Raw genomic sequence first — 18,199 nt, 5'->3', positions numbered from 1 at the left:
TTTAGTTTCTCATTTCGTCACTTAAATTAAATGTCTCAGATGTTATCAAAGCATTTCTACTAGGTGTTAGTCGTTTTGTCTATTTTAACCTCTGCTGCCTTCACTACTTCATTTCCCAAAGTTACCCGTTGTTTGTCTGTCATATTCCTTCCCTCTCTTACAGTAAATCGCTGTCTAATACTTCCTCTGAAGCTCTCAACGTCTGGTTGTTCCAATTTATCATGGTATCATCTTCTTAATTAACTATTTTTTGTAAATTTTATAGTTTTAATGTAGTTTGTCTTTAGGGCTACTTATATTGGTTCTAAAATCACCTCGTAACAGGGAATGCCTTATGTAAATATACTACTCAGTTGTATTATTTCCAATTTATATATCATACGCAGTCAAAAGCGCTGTAGGGTAGAAAACGGGAGTGCTGCTGTGATTGTTTTTTCAGTCCAATTGATTCCCTAAACCCTCTCCCCGTCACCCCCTTTTATCTCTCAACGAGAGAAATCGGTCAGTGGTTTCATATTTTGGAAGAACTAGTTTTCAGTTTGCATGCAACCATTATGATTAGGTTATTTCGTTATTTCGAAACTGATCTTGAATGCGACCTAATGTTCCGTATCCAGTAACAGTGTAGTCGATGGGACAATACATAGCATCTTCCTTCCTCTCGTAGCTCACTTTTTGTGCAGCAACGAGTTACCTAGTACAGTCTGAATAATCTCACTATGCAAATTGCTTGAGATTTTTCGTCCATTGTCTGAATTACGTATATTCACTGTCCTTCAATATTGCTATTGTCTTCACTGCCCGTCCGTTCCAAATGGTAACCTTCTCATTATGTAATGAACATGCCACATTGTAGTTGTCGATCGGAATTGTCATACGCTCACAATCATCTGAAAAAGAAGGTATGCACTGCTTTACTTGCGTAATCTGTCGAACAAACGATTACGCAGAATACACAGTCAAGTTTAGAGTTGAAAAATGTGTGAATGCCTTTGTTCTTTATGATTTTTTTCATTTGGAATAATTATTGTTATGCCAAGTTTGTCGGTTTATTCTGATTATAGCCCCTAATAGTATCAGTAATTATATTCGTAATAATAGGGACGTTAAGCGAAGCAGTGGCAACGACTCACCCGCAAGGACGTTCTGTGAAGACAATATAGTTGGGGTGATCCTGCGGCACGCGTTCCACGAACTTGATGCAGGTGAAGTTCTCCCAATGGCGCATGGCTTGTTTGAAGAGCGCCTTGTGACCTCCGCTGAAGTTGCCGTCGATTTCGTACGGGATGACTCCCAAGTCCCAGACGCGCTCTTTGCGAGCCGTCGCTGCCCGGGTCACCCTGGAGCCACACAACGTAACTGTTTTATGCACTGACATCAATAAAAACAGTTCATGAGAAATTAGTTAATCTATCATGGAAATTAATGTGAATAAAATCTATCTTGCAAACTGAAAGTAAGATTTTGTTTGTCAAAGAGTTCAATGAACCTTCGCCCAGTTCATTTGAGCTTCATGTACTGACTGGTCGGTACTTCCGAAATTGGGGGGGGGGGGTGGGGTGTTTGATGAATCTGCGGCTTGGATAAATGTATAGAGACGCGAGGGCCAATATGAGTGCTATTTTTAGGCAACAATACATGCTCCTTGGAAGTCAGAAAACCGCTTCAGCTGTATGAGAATCCTTTTCATTGTGCTTACCGACCGGTTTCGTGGCATTATAATCACATCTTCAAGGAAATATCTAGATATAAAGACATCAACATTGTACTGACCCTCCAGTAAAAGCGTATAAACTTAATATAGCTCTAATAGAAGACACATATCTGATGTCATAAGATAAGCAGCACTGGAGATATATGAAAAAAAAAAAATTCGCAGTCAGTTTGGAATGAAAACTAAACCGCTAAGAAGGCGATACGTCGAAAATATACAAACTGCAAGTAGTAATCCTACCCCAGTTAATTGATAAGACTTACAATAAAATGTAGTGCAACAAGTGACGAAGCTGCACAAACATTCTGTAATTAAAAAGCAAGTTACAATAGGAGTAAAGAAAAACAGATCACCAACGGTTATAAGCTGACGACGTAACTGTCAACAAGTTCGACAGATAAATGGTGGAAACCAGTGATACATCCAACGCTAATAGCCACTACACAAAAACCAGTATCTAGAAATAAAACAACAGTGCTGACCTTAGGAAGGATCTTTAGAAACAATGATTGAGGAAACTCACCATTATTCCAGAATTCGATCTCATGAGGATCAGAGGACGTCACTTTGACTTCTGTCAGCTAATTACTTTCGCGCCTTTAATATTAGACAGTCAGAGCGTAGGTCTAATATGCAGGAAAAAACTACCTAAGCCTAGCATTAAAGTAAGAGATATTAATTATTTCCGAAAGACATTTACCTCTGGCGTAAAAATGGTGTCATATTACATTATTTACGACACATATATACGTCTGACGTAATATGAAAATGACTTCAAGTTCCAAGTTAGCAGCACACACTCACAGTGCGTAATGTTCCACCTCTCTCTCTTGTTTCTCCAATCAGGGCCTAGTATTAAAATTCAGGAGCTAATTACAATTATCCGATCGACCTGGATCACTTATCAAAAAAAAAAAGTACAATTCTCTCTTCTCCTCCAACCAGTGCCTAGTATTACTGTTACAATGGAACCCATCAGGACTGTTCTCGAAAGTACACGAAACAAAATACGTCAAAGCATCTGAATTGCCATAACGAAAGTGTTGTCAACGATGTTTGCCTTAATGACTTCCAAAAACTGTTTATGGACTGGCTCACCAGTTACATTAGTATTTTTTTTTCTTTATTGTTATTTCACTCCCCAAAATGGGGCAGGCTGGCAGTGGCACAATATGTCGCTCTTCAGCCAAGAGAGTTACAGAAAAACAAAGTGAAATGAGAAAATAACACATAACATAGAATGCTATAAATTGGTGAATAAGCAAGAAAAAAAGTAGATGAGTATAAATGGTTGATTTAAAAACAACATAGACGCGAGCCACACACACATGCAGAGAATGAGCACTGTCAGTCGACATGAAACCAAAGAAAACCGCAGTGGGAACACAAATGAATGATGCTGGCGACACTGTTGGTGCTGGTGGAACGTAGCACTGCACACGGCACTGGAGCAACACTGACACCACAACGAAAACGTTAAAAATCACTGCACTGAATGGGACCTGCCACAGGGTGAAGGGTAGGAGGGGATGAAGAAAACGGAGGGGGGGGGGGGGAGACGGTAGGGGGAAACCTGGAGGGGGGAGGAGGGGGGTGGTGGAAGAGAGAAGGAAAGGAGCTAGAAGCCTGGGGGAGGCTGTGAAAAGCTGGTCAGCAGGGGAAAAGGAGGAAGAAGAGAATGGGGAGAGGGAAGGAGAGAGCGAGCCCTGAGGAGGGGGGGAAGAAGGAGGGATTAGATCTGGTAGGAGGGGCAGATGGAAGGCGCGAGGACATCATCCGGGAGGGGGAGTTGGCGGAAGCCATATTGGGCGAGGGTATGGAGTGTGTGGAGATGGAGACCAGGCGGGACACTGTCGTTTAGGCTTAGCAGCAGGCTAGGGTGGGAGAGGATGGGGGAAACCAAAGGATGGGGGAGATCCAGTTTGTGGGAGACGTATAGGATCTGTATTCGTTCAAGGAACTGGAGGAGATGTGGGAAGGAAATAAGATCATAAAGGATCCGCATGTGGGACGGGAGATCGATGCAATATGTGAGGCGGAGTGCATGGTGCTCAAGGATTTGGAGAGATCTGTACTAGGTGGGGGGGGGGGGGGGGATCCAATCGGTATGGGAACAACATAGGATGGGGCAGATGAGGGACTTATAGGTATGTAGGATAGTGGAAGGGTATAATCCCCATGTTCGACCAGAGAGGAGTTTGAGGAGACGGAGACAGTTACGTGCCTTGGCTTGGACTGTGAGGAGATGGGGATCCAGGAAAGACGGCGTTCGAGGGTGATGCCAAGGTACTTGATGGTGGAAGTGAGGGCAATGGAGCGGCCATAGATGGTAAGGTAGAAATCCAGGAGGCGGAAGGAGGGGGTGGTGCAGCCTGGGTCTTGGAGGGATTGACCTTAAGGAGCCATTGGTTGCAACATGCGGTGAACAGGTCAAAGTGGGACTGGAGGAGACGCTGGGAACGTTGGAGGGAAGGGGCGAGAGCAAGGAAGGCGGTGGTACATTAGTAAATTTCAATCGAACCTATATATCATTGACTATGCAATATTGGAACGAGGAGATGACATATTTCTCTGTAAATAATTAAAAGCGGAATTTGCTATTAAATTGTATAACAAATTAGGAATATTTAGTTTTTGAACATGTGATTTATCTTAAATACTCTTCCGAAAACGCTGGAAACGCGAAATAAAAACAGCACGCTGTCACCGACAGAGCAATCAAATGTTAAAAGTGATGCAAGTTCGATCTCTGTAACCCAAGCTCTTTTCACTGACACCACCAGCTGTCTGTACTAGAAGCATATCATCGAAGTTCATTCAATGAACCACACTTGGTTTAAGACACACAAGAGCCTTATATTTATTATTTTTCATATATATGATATAAAAATGTTCTAAAAGTCTACAAAAATCGGCAATACAAAAGTGGGATGTTTATATTGCTTTTCTGGAACCAAGTTGAGCTTAAGTACAAGAAAAGACATTGAAAGGCTAAAATTAATTACTTTACCTCATTTATGTTGTCCCAGTATTCTAAAATGCATCATAAAATGTAATCTACATCTACATACATACTCTGCAAGCCATCATATGGTTGAAATAGCATCTAAATACACCAACTGTGTTCAAACTGTGCAAAATGTCCAGTATTTATGTGGGTTATTGCAATGTTTATATCAGTTATTTTCTACATGTATCTGTCATGATTATGAACTCTAAAGTATGTCATGGTGAAGGGGAGAGTGAACAGAATGTATCACTAGAAAAATGTAATCGATAAAAGTTATTGCAAAAAATAATTGGGACCTAGTTAAGGGTAAGTACAAGAACAACTTTGTAAGGCTCAAAATATTTGCTTTGCCTCAGATATCATGTCACAATATCCTAAAATACGCCATAAAATGTAATTTTTACGTTACATTAATATATAAATACGTAAAGCATATTCAGTCTGATAATGCGTGTACCATAATCACCTTATGTTGTTTCCTTTGAGCACCAGTTTAGGAGAGAAGGGCAAAGATAACACATCACAAGAAAAAAAAACCATAAACGACAGTTAATGAAAATTAAAACCACGGATGCATTTAGAACCATGGCTTGCTAAAATAAAACCTGTAATGAACTACTGATAAGTACCATCACCACAACATTTTTAGGGAAGGGAGGAAAAAGGTGTTCGATTCTAGGAAGGAATAAGTTGCCTTAAATTGCAGAGCGACGTGGACTGTTCGTAAACACACACTCATAAGAGAGGGACAACCAAAGATGGTGACGACGAGAGGCGTGACATCTTGAGAGACAATGTCAGAGACGGTATCTCCAACATAAATAAAATTAGTTGTCATGTGATGTGAGATTTACTACACTTTTCAAGCAGAATAAAGCTTGAAGAATCAAATATTTCAGTATGTAAAGTTTTTGTGCTACCTATTAAAATGCACATAGCTCGCATGCTTATCGTAATATATGCAAGATCTCTTCGAAATCTGGAACAAAATAAAAGCTGCATCATTGCAAGCACAGTACTGCTTCACATTAAATATTGCCGTACCTGAAACGTCTCTATTACTTATTAAAATACTTAGAGCTCACTTATTGACACCACTGATAAAAATCTTTTAGGTTAAGCAGCACTGTTAAGCGTTACATAAGTGTGTTACACCCAAGTCTACTATTATGAAAAAACGCATAACATTCTTTTAATAATAGCGATTTATTTTCCACAGTTAACAAAGTACAAAAATGTATACATTAACAAACCATTTTACTTGTCAAAACCATTCGGTGCTACTGAATTTATTGCGACAAATGCTCTTACTGCCCACTGAATTTTTTCCTCTATCTTCAGATAATAATCGATGTTTCTGGAAGTTTCTGGTCAACAGATAGTATTTCATTATCCTGTGAATCATTACACCTGCTTTCAAATCTAATAAGCATATTAATTTCTCTGACAGTTCATTTGGGTTGATACCTGCTAACGATTTGTTGGAGACTGTCTTCCAGTTGTGAAGGATATCATCCTTTTCATCTTCATCATAATCTTCATCGTCGTAATGATCCTATTCATCTTATACACCGTCAGTTTTCATAAAAACATCGCTTTTATTGTCTACGTACGTCTCCTTTCTACATAGCTGTGTCAATATATGAGAAGTAGGTTGAACTGCATGCTTGTTGAGTTGCATTTTCTTCTTGTCCCTTGACAAAACCTGGCGAGATTTCTTTAGGCAAGGCTGGATTTGCGTTCTCTTCCATGCTTATGTGTAAGTCATCACCATCTCTCAATTGTGATCCACCAGTTATATCTAACGCAACCTTAACGATAACAATATATTTATAACCTATATTGAGATTTACTTGTCTGCAGGGAAGATAGCTTTGCTTATGAACACTGGTAGCATTGCGAATTTTACCATAATGCTTAAGATCTTGTATTGTGTGTATCTTTCCAGAAGATTTAATTTTGAACAATAGATTTCCAGGTGTTTCGCGTTGTGAATTACTACATCAACTCCATCGACATCTACTCGTGACTCGCCAGTCATTCAGACTTTTGATGTTGGTCCAAAAATAATGCTGTATACAGTAACACGTGTTTTGTCTGTTGGTTCAACAAAAAAAAAAAAATATTTCCAGTGGACCTTCTGTCTCCTCTTCGCCTCCATCACCATCGTATTCATCTTCTTCTGCTTTCATAAATGCAATGTTTTTAGTATATTCGTCTGTCTTCTTTCGGAATAGTTGCTCCATACTCTGAGAAGTGGATTAAAGTGCACGCTTCTGGTTGAAACACATCTTCCATTCTTCTTCCAAAACCCGATGAGATTTTCTAGGCACGGCTGCATTAATATCTGAAACGGAGAATAAGTTCTAGTTAAATCTGTGTTAAGTAGTGGAAAGAGAATGTATAGAAATTGTTATATTACATTTCCGCTCACTAAGTCTGATGGAAAGTTGATTTTTTAAATACACTGTAGCTTCGTGTGCTTCAATATTGAGTACACATTTTCTTCGTAAGCTGGCATCTGATTAATTTCCTCTCCTTAACCTGATTCGTTATGTGGTAAAAGTTATCTGGAAATTTTCAGCGACCTTCGTAATCGATTAACCTTCAAAAACAGATTCTTTTGCTGTTTTAATATCTTTTGCAGTCCACCTTCTACCCAACTGAAACATGATGATGGATAATATTAGTTTGTTGGATGATTGCCGGGTGGTTTTATTCAGGAACTGTGTGATAGGAAGATGAGTTTGTCTTGTGTTCCGATTCTTTTTGACCCCTTAATCTGCTTTTTAGAATGAAAAGGGTATTTTAAAATTTTCAGTGACCCTTCTAAAGCGAAAACCTTTGACAACAGCTTGTTTTGTCATTTTTAAATCTTCGTCAGTTCATTTTGAACCCGTATGAAACATACAAATGGATTCCACTGGGTCAATAATGGGTAATGAATAATCATGCTCCGTGATCAAAGATGGTCACTGATGAAAGACGGGCAGTGATCATAGATGACCAGTGATTAGAGATTACCGTTGATAGAAGATGATTAGGGACAAACGATGGTCAGAGATCAAAGATGGTTAGTGGTCAGTTCTCAACAATGGTCAGTAGTTAGTGATGGTTAGTGATATTGGTGATCAGTGATGGTCAGTTTACAGGATGACAGCTGTTATCCCGTGTGTTTAAAATCCTTAATAAACAAATATGTGACCCAAGACTTAACTTGATTTTATGTAAGCAGTAGTATCCAGCAATTAATTGTGATCTGTGATAACACTGTTACTCGCTTGACGTTGAAACAACAGCTGACAAAGATAGTTAACACTATGCCCCTTAAATACAGAAGACCGATATGGTTACCATCACGAATAACAAGATGGAAAACAGTGTTTCCCAAAACACTACTAGTGTAATTATCTTTCTTCATGCCGTAACACATGTCTCTGTAGTATTTCGTGTAATAAATGTAAATGTTTTTATCTCGTTTGATCTGATTAATTTTTAATGTAGCACACCCTCTGTAAGAACTTGATCTAGTGGAGATAGTGTGACGGCACACATGCCATCTTGGCAACTGGTGAAGATAAGAGGTTCCAGAGCGGAATCTTTCACCACTGCCTTAGACAGTGAATACTACTTCCACATCTGTTTCATCATAATCATCTCTCTGATTTATACACCATATTAAATTTCCTGAGAGAGGAAATATACGCGGTCCAGTCACATTAATGTGACCACCGCCTATGTTCGACGTCAACGTACACTAACCACTCACAGCACTAGCAGTGGAGGGAGGATATATAAAGCCGGCCGGGGGGGGGGGGGGACTGGTGACACGGAAAACAGTGCAGTGACTGCAATAATGCACAAATGGAACGATTTATATGATGTCCCAGGGGAATGATAATTGTCTTTCGGGACAAGGGTGAAGATCTCCAAAGCGGATAAGTTTGGGAACTGTTCATGGGCAGCTGTGTTTAAAATATACTGTGCATGACAAAACAGCGCTGTCCAAGACCGACGCCGAGGCAACTGTTGCGCACCATGGGCCATAGATGACATGGGTGAACAACGGCTGCTGAAATGAGTACGGCCAAATAGACGCGCAACTATTGATCAACTGACCGCCCAGTTGAACCAAAGGGCTCCCAACAGTATCTGTTAAACGACTGTACAGCGAACATTGTTGCACTGCTTCATTAGCCATGCTGATTTCTGTTCAACGGCGACAAAGGCTGGAATTTACACGCCAGTATTGCAACTGGACGTCCACGCAGTGGCGACAGTTGACCTTTTGAGATGAATCACGTTTTATGCTCTGTCGAACAGATGGCCATTGGCGTGTATCGGGTGAAACGTCTAGAAGCAAACACCCTGCAGTAACCGTCGTAAGCATTATGGTCTGGGGAATGTTTTCGTGGCATTTCCTGGGTAATCTCGCCATTGTGGAAAACACAACGGATCGACATGAGTTTGCATATATGTTTGGGGACCATGTCCACCCCCACATGCAGTTTTGCCTCTGCAGGATGGCATCCACCAGCAGGACAATGCAACGTGTCACAAAGCTTGCAGTGTTCGTGTGTGGTTTGAAGAGAACCAGGATGAGTTTACCGTACTTCCCTTGTCACCAAACTCCCAGGTTAAAGCCCAATCGAGACTCTGTGGGACCATTTCCATCCGACTGCATGCACCAAGATTTCTCAACAGAGAATCCTAGCGTAGCCGGCCACGGCACTCAAGTCGACATCCCTGTCGGTACCTTCCAGCCCCTCATTGGCTCTTGCTGCATGTCTCGCAGCGATTCGCACTGCAAAAGGTGGTTATTCAGGCTTTTGACAAGTGGTCAGATTAACGTGACTGGACAGGTAAATTTCCCTCCAATTATTGACTTGATAAGTCTCAACTTGCTTTTACTTGTTGGAAGAAGACTAAAATTGTTTAGACGACGTCATGTTAAGACTTGCCAACGTCTGCGCATTGACGCAGTCTCAAAGCATGTTTTATTTCGCTGAGTATTGGGAAATTCTTACGTGTACCTGAATACAGAATGCTGTTTTCATCCTCCCATTGTGCAGTTCAACACTTCAACACATGTTGTGGGAGATATCCACACCTAGAATAGAAATAAGAGTGCATGCATCGCCTGAACTAACACAATCGTGCAGTTCAAACGCATCATGTGTCAAACATAAGGCTAGCTCACCTTCAATACACGACATAAGAGGCAATACTAGTGTCTTACAGAGATTCGTCATTAGCTATTAGGCAGCGTCCAGACAAACTCTGTGAAGACGGATTCCATTATACTGATAACAAAGATCAAACCGTGTGTTTCTGTTGCAATGGAAACTTGAAATGTTGGGAAAAATCGGGCCATCCATGGGTTGAACACGAACTGTGGTTTCCCAAGTGTTTGTGTTTCTTGTGAAAGGTAACGATTTGGTAGATACTGCTTATCAGCACAAAGACGTGATAATTGCAGCAAATGATGCAGCTAATATTGAGCTTCATAGAAATCTTCAGAAATCTGTAACAATTTTTAACCCGAAAGCATCAAGTGTTTCTTCATCTGTACACCAAGTGAGTGCGACGACTTTTGACAACGCTCACCTATGTAAAATTTGTTTCCAAGAAGAGATGGCAGTGTTATTCTTCCCGTGCCGACGCATCGCTGTCAGCGTTAAATGTACACCTTCCCTGACCTCGGGTACTGAGAGTCAGAATTCTGTTTTAGCAACAGCATGAGCGTATTTGTTGTAACAAATTCAGCACCACTAACTGTTTTGACATATAAATGGATTGTTTATATATACATTTTTGTTCTTTGTCAACCGTGAAAAATAAATCACTATTTTTTTGATTTGCAGCCCCTTGTATTGGCCGTGCTTGTAGTTAAAATTGTTTTGGATGTGAGGTCCGCCAGTTATGCAAAACACCGTTTTTCTCAGTATCCAAACATGTTTCGGCATCACTGTGCCATCATCTATGGGTTTTCGTTTTTATTTATTCTGCAATGTAAACATTTTTTTAAAATGATTATAAAATTATTTGCATTTTTAGTTCAAACGACAGATCATTTCTTTTTGCAAATACCTTTACATTTGATGTGCATGAATTTTCTGGATCACTTTTGTTTTAATTACTACAGGTAGCTTGCAATCTGTAACCAAAGGATGTTGATGTGAAAGTTTTTTGCTGGGAGTTAACCTATCTTCTAGAATGTAATTTAGTTTTTCGCGATGTTTTCGCAAATTACATTCTGGAAGATCTATATCTATGATATATCTATATCTATGAGATAGGACTCATATGAAGAATTCAGTCTGTCAACGATGGTTGTCCTTGGAGTCACCACACATGTGTTCGTCTGTCTTGATGCTGTGCACAAACCCGGTACACGTTTGAAAAATCACATGGTGCCACCCTTGTGCCCACGTCGTCGTTAGACTCAGCACTGTCGGCTTACCACCCTCCACTTCTACGTAACGGGAAGCCGCAATAAGGGTTGCGGAGCTGATAGTCCGTGATAATCCAGACGTCATCGAACTGTCTAAACAAATTCATTTCGTAATTGAACGTACGTGAGACTATTGTACGACTCTACACGCTCGTTCAAACAATACACTAGGTGACAAAAGTCATGGGACTCCTCCTAATATTGTCAGACCTCATTTTGCCCGGCGAAGAGCAGCAATATTTCGTGACATGTGCTCAACAAGTCGTTGGAAGTCCCCTGTAGAAATACTGAACCACACTGCCTCTATAGCCGTCCACAACTGTGAAAGTGTTGCCGGTGCACGATTTTGTGCGCGAACTGACCTCTCGATTATGTGCCATAAACGTTCGATGGGGTTGATGTCGGGCAATCTGGGTGGCCAAATCATTCGCTCGAATTGTCCAGAATGTTCTTGGAAACAATCATGATCAATTGTGGCCAGGTGACATGGCGCATTGTTATCCATAAAAATTTCATCGTTGGTGGGACCATGAAGTCGACGAATGGCTGCAAAAGGTCTCCAAGTAGATGAGCATAACTATTTTTCAGTCAATGAACGGTTCACTTGCACCAGAGGACCCAGTCCATTACATGTAAACACAGTCCACACCATTTATGGAACCACCACAAGCTTTGCACAGTGCCTTGTTGACAACTTGGGTCTATGGCTTCGTGGGCTCTGCGCCACACTTGAACCCTACCATCAGCTCTTACCAACTGAAATCGGGACTCATCTGACTATGCTACTGGTTTCGTCTAAGGTCCATCCGATCTGGCTGCCACGTGATGGCTGGGTGTTGTGTGCTGTCCTTAGGTTAGTTAGGTTTAAGTAGTTCTAAGTTCTAGGGGACTGACGACCACAGTAGTTAAGTCCCATAGTGCTCAGAGCCATTTGAATTAGTTCTAAGTTCTAGGGGACTGATGACCATAGATATTAAGTCCCATAGTGCTCAGAGCCATCCGATCTGGTCACGAGCCCAGGAGCGGCTGCAGACCATGTTGTGCTGTTACCAGAGGTACTCGCGTCGGTCACCTGATATCATAGCCATTAACGCCAGATTTCACCGCATAAGTTATTCCACACAGTTTGGAAGGTAGGAGACGAGGCACTGGCAGCAGTAAAGCTGTGAGTACCGGGCGTGAGTCGTGCTTCGGTAGCTCAGATGGTAGAGCACTTGCCCGCGAAAGGCAAAGGTCCCGAGTTCGAGTCTCGGTCGGGCACACAGTTTTAATCTGCCAGGAAGTTTCATATCAGCGCACACTCCGCTGCCGAGTGAAAGTCTCATTCTGGAAACATCCCCCAGGCTGTGACTAAGCCATGTCTCCGCAGTATCCTTTCTTTCAGGAGTGCTAGTTCTGCAAGGTTCGCAGGAGAGCTTCTGTAAAGTTTGGAAGGTAGGAGACGAGGTACTGGCAGAAGTAAAGTTGTGAGTAGCGGGCGTGAGTCGTGCTTCGGTAGCTCAGAGGGTAGAGCACTTGCCCGCGAAAGGCAAAGGTCCCGAGTTCGAGTCTCGGTCGGGCACACAGTTTTAATCTGACAGGAAGTTTCATATCAGTGCACACTCCGCTGCAGAGTGTAATTCTCATTCTGGATTCCACACAGTGTTGATTGTCTGTTACCACTGACACTCTACGCAATCGCCGCTGCTCTTGGCCGTTAAATGAAGGCCGTCAGCTACTGGATGGTCCTTTGTGAGAAGTAATGCCAGATATTTGGTACTGTTTGCACACTCTTGACACTGTGGATCTATGAATGTTGAATTCTCTAACGCTTTCCGAATTGGAATTCCCCACGCATCTACCTCCAGCTACCATTCCATATTCAAAGTCCGTTAATTTCCGTCGTGCTGTCATAATCACGTAGGAAACCTTTTCACATGGATCACCTGAGTACAAAAGGTAGTTCTGCTAGTACACTGCCCTGTTATACCTAGTCTATCCATACTACTGACATCTGTATACGTGCATATCGCTATCACATGACTTTAGTCACTTCTATGTACGTCCGCTCAGGCGCTAGTCGCGTGGGAATGTTGAGATATTGTATGACGTGGAGTATGGCCCTCGTAAAAGCATCGATTCCACATTCGCATGACAGTCGTGGGATATCGACCAACGAAAGCACAAATATTGCAGAACAATAACCGCAATTTCGATAGATCGTTCTCTGTCGAATTCCGGCCCATAAGGCAGACGTGTTTCCATCTTACACGAGGCAGAACACGATCTTCTTACAAACAGACAACATTCATGTGCGATTTCTGAGTGAGTAATCTGCAGACAACTGTTGCTCTATATACATAACATAGATAACGGTACACGTAGCTATGCTGTGTGGATGCACTGAAAGGTTAATTTGCATAACGAAGCATGTAGTACACTTCATGCCAATCTGACGTTTGTTGCGTGTTGCATTCATAGTGTTGCAATTTCAATGGCTAGCGGTGTGTATATAATTGATCAAAATGCTCGGATCTGGGAAAATTATTTACTACATTGTGAGATTTCGGCTCGTACAGAAAATGGTTCCTCGATAGTGACGTTTCTGTTGAGCAAGTGAATGGAAATTATAGTGACAAAAGAATTCTAAAACACGCAACGTGCCATAATATGGGATGGCCACCATCTTGTTCACATGGCAGTAACAAATTGTACAGATTTGTCTACATTGATGATCTGAGTCAAGAGCGCTGTTAACATTTGTTCCTACCTAAGCAGACGGTTCGATGTCTTCAGTTTTGGACTGGATTTGTGTCAGGCAAACCACTGTTTCGGCTTTCACAGTCAAGGAATCACAAATGGCGTATTCTGCAAGGACGTTAAAGCTGTCAGTGACGTGATGATTGCCGAAATGGAGTATTTTCGGGCAAGCCGTACTTACCTTTTGTGTGTGATAGTCTAATACGTATTAGACGCTGTCATAATGAACACAGCCTGATACCTTGCACTGTTGAGCTACAAGTAAGAGGGATGACGGTTTGGGACGCTATTGGATAAAAAATGCAATCGTCTCATCCATGCACTGAGCGCTGCCTTATTCTGCGTTTCCGCAGTACTATGCACAGCCACATTAGCGAGAAATGTGCAAATCTTCTTCGAAGAACTACATGTACAACTGTTATCCAGTACGCATTTCTAACACGCCTGAGCCGTGCTCCGGCTCGCGTTTGTCCCGTTGACAGGTTGACATCGTGTATTCGGATTGTGACCTCTCATTTTCTTAGTGCGCTCACTGGTGCCACTACGTTTGCTTGCTTTGTCTGTCCGTGAGTGGCAGCAGCGGCGTTTATCGATAGTGAGTACTGTGGTACTATCTTTGGAGCGACCTCAAGTATTTCCTGCTCGTCGTGTGTCGGAGTTCAGTTGGGGGGACGGAGCAGCAGTGAAGTCTGCACAGCCAGTACTCGCCCGACCGCTGGCGCCATACATGCACTGCCCGACGGAAGGACGTGGTCGTGAGAGTGCACGACCACGGCAAGGATCGGGTTCAGCGAGTTTAAGCTGAATTGATCGTTATATTCCAGTAATGCAACCTTCACTGGTGTGTGTAAGTGTGTGTGTGTGTGTTTGTGTGTGTGTGTGTGTGTGTGTGTGTGTGTCTCAGTCCGTCGAGGTGACCTCATGGCAATAAGTTGTCAGTCGACGATTTATGCTGGGATCCTTCAGTGCCTGACTTGAGCGGGAACAGCCGTTGGTTGGTCGCTCGGTCAGTCGTCTCAGCGGACGACGTGTATTTGATTTTCCGACCTCTTCTGTGTTTGTGTCTACTTGTAATTCGACCTGTTGCTCCACAGTGACTGGTTTTAATATTGTCTGAGTTGTTTGTAGAATTGTTTTCGGGTATCCGTGCGTATCTTGTGTGGTTTGAATGAGCTGTCTGCGAACTGGATTAAGCAGTTGGTTAGGACGGGCGGAAGTGAGGTCCGCACAACACCGGTACTCGGCACCACCGCTGCCGACACACGTGCACTGCTCGATCGAAGGATGTGGTCGCCATGGAGGGCGACCACATCGGGGATCCGATTCACCTAGATCAGTTTGAATGGATCGTTAAATCCGAGTAGCGATATTTCCACCGTTGTGTGTGTGTCCGTCCGTCGAAGTGACCTCATGCCATCAAGCTGTCAGTTGGCGGTTTTGTACTCCGACGTTTCACTTGCGTGACTTGATTGGCAACGACTGATGGTTGGTCGTTCGGTCGGTTGTCTCAGTGGTCTTAACCCTGTTGATGGAGCCAACTTGAGTACTTAAATGCTTGTCATTTGACGATGCTAATGTTATTCTACCGTGGTTTTGGTTATCGCATCTTAGGTCGATTTTGCGAGTGTGTTGGTCCGCGTTTAAGCCGTTCCTAATTTGAGTTGCCATCCGTTAAGTGAGCATAACTCTTGGCTGCCTGTCTCACCACTTAGGAAAATGGTTCAAATGCCTCTGAGCACTATGAGACTTAACATCTGAGGTCATCAGTCCCCTAGAACTTAGAACTACTTAAACCTAACTAAACTAAGGACATCACACACATCCATGCCCAAGGCAGGATTCGAACCTGCGACCGTAGCGGTCGCGCGGTTCCAGACTGAAGCGCCTAGAACCGCTCGGTCACTCCGGCCGGCACCGCTTAGGCAGCTGTAGGGACTTTTCTCAGGTCTATCCTTGGAGCACTGTCTGTGAATCACGCCCTTTGGTTTGATTGTGTCAATTGTTTAGAAATAAGATTTTGTTTAAATTATTCCTATTGCTCGTGGCCTCCATCCGACAAATAATTTGAATTCTTTCGTAATACGGCCTTCAGCCGCCAGTGTAGCTTGCGTTACAACCATTTTTTTAATGATTGTTTTAAAAATTATCTTGGTATTTTCAGCGTGTAATTGTCTTCCTCATTTGTAATTCAGGCCTTCGGCCGTTAATTGTTCTGAAGTATTGCTTGTGGCCTTCAGCCGACAAATAATTTTGAATTCTTTCGTAATAAGGCCTTCAGCCGTCAGTGTATCTTGTGTTACTGTCAACTTTTTTCAAAATTATTCTTTTTTCAAAATGAATTCCTTAAGTAAAGTGTACGTGTTTACTGTGCAACCAACGGTAACTGATTAGGCCCCGTCCACACCTTTTCCTGCCTGCCCTAAGTCACACATCTCAACGTCACTAATCTAATGCATGCGGTACATTTACATCTATATCTATACTCCACAATTCACCTTATGGGGTGTGGCGGAGGGTACTTTTTGTACCAATGTCACTTCACTCCCTCTCCTTTTCCAGTCGCGAAGAGTTCGTGGCAATAACGCTTGCCGGTAAGCCTCTACGTGACCTGGTATCTCTAATTTTATCTTCATGGCCCCTCCGCAAGATATATGTAGGAGGAAGCAATATCTTTGTTAACTCGTCTAGTAACGTACGACCTCGGAACTTTAACAATAAACCACTCTGTGATGCAGAACGCCTCTTTTGCAGTGTCTGCTATTTGAATTGGTTGATCATCTCTGTAACGCTTTCGTGCCTCCTGAATTAATCTGCAACGAAACGTGCTCCTCTTCTTTCGATCTTCTCTATTTCCTCTGTCAGGCCTATCTGGCACGGATCTCATTCTGATGAGCAATATTCAAGTATCGGTCGAATGAGTGTTTTGTAAGCCACTTCCTATGTTGATGAATTACATTTCCCGAGTATTCCTCCAATGAATCTCATTTTAGCATCCGCCTTACTGGCTTTTATGTGGTCGTTTCAATTCAGATTCCTCCACACGCATAGCCGGCCGAAATGGCCGTGCGGTTAAAGGCGCTGCAGTCTGGAACCGCAAGACCACTACGGTCGCAGGTTCGAATCCTGCCTCGGGCATGGATGTTTGTGATGTCCTTCGGTTAGTTAGGTTTAACTAGTTCTAAGTTCTAGGGGACTAATGACCTCAGCAGTTGAGTCCCATAGTGCTCAGAGCCATTTGAACCATTTTGAACCTACATACGCATACTCCTAGATATTTTATGGAAGTAACTGCTTTCAGTGATTGTCCTGAAATTTTTTAATCATATAACAAAGGGTCTTTCTATCTTTGTATTCGCAATATGTTACAATTGTTTATGATGAGGGTCAACTGCCACTCCGCCCCATGCATCGATCATCTGCAGGTCTTTCTGCATTTCGCTATAGTTTTCTAGCGCCGCGACTTCTCTGTGTACAACAGCATAATCAGCGAAAAGCCTCACGGAACTTCCGACGTTATCTACTAGGTCATTTATATATATATAGTGAAAAGTAATGCTCCTATAATACTCCCCTGAGTCACGCCCAAGATTCCTTACATGTCTGGGGACTTCTCTCGGTTCAGAATCACATGCTGCATTCTGTTTACTAGAAACTCTTCAGTTCAGTCACACAGCAGGTCTGATATTGCGTATGCTCGTATTGAAATGTATTGAATGCTTCCCGGAAGACAAGGAACACAGCTTCCACTTGGGTGCCTGTACCTACTGGTTTCTGGGTCTCGTAGGCAAACAGAGCGTGCTGGGTTTCTCGAGACCATTGTTTTCGTAGCCCAGAATTGTCATAATACGAGAGGATAAAGAATGTTCCAAAATTCTAGAACTGACGGACGTCAGAGACATAGACCTATAGCTTTGTGTGTGTTCGACGACCATTCTTGAAAACGGGAATGACCTGTGCTTTTTTCCAGTCACAGTCGGTCTGCAGCTTGTCCGTTACGATCCACTAGCAACCGCTGTTGATGCTGTATAGACAGAAATAGAAGCCCCAGGAATTTTCCAGACAATCTGTGACTCCATGGTTAATAGGGTCTGATTGCAGCGCGTGATGATCCTCATCGTAATGAACTCTCGAAGTCATAGATCATGTACAGTTCTGTAATCCTAATCGTTTCTACATTCTCGTGGATCTAAGCTGGGATACGAAGTTCATTTGAGTCACATACACTTTTTTACAAAGCTAGATGGCACAATGAAGGAACAGGAACTTCGTTAAAACAAGGATG

At 42.5% G+C, this 18,199-nt stretch overlaps 1 protein-coding gene across 2 annotated transcripts in view; it reads right to left on the bottom strand.

Moving 5' to 3' along the window:
- Positions 1-18,199, bottom strand: part of LOC126470361 (tolloid-like protein 1) — a 595,917-nt gene that overhangs the window by 274,965 nt on the left and 302,753 nt on the right. For both annotated transcript variants that reach the window (XM_050098158.1, XM_050098159.1), the window contains exon 3: positions 1,134-1,340. In XM_050098158.1, the coding sequence (XP_049954115.1) occupies positions 1,134-1,340 (207 nt within the window). The remainder of the gene's footprint in view (positions 1-1,133; positions 1,341-18,199) is intronic.

The sequence above is a fragment of the Schistocerca serialis genome, chromosome 3 (genome assembly GCF_023864345.2).
Source record: "Schistocerca serialis cubense isolate TAMUIC-IGC-003099 chromosome 3, iqSchSeri2.2, whole genome shotgun sequence".
NCBI lineage: Eukaryota > Metazoa > Arthropoda > Insecta > Orthoptera > Acrididae > Schistocerca > Schistocerca serialis.
This window is presented reverse-complemented; position numbering and strand designations above follow the sequence as displayed.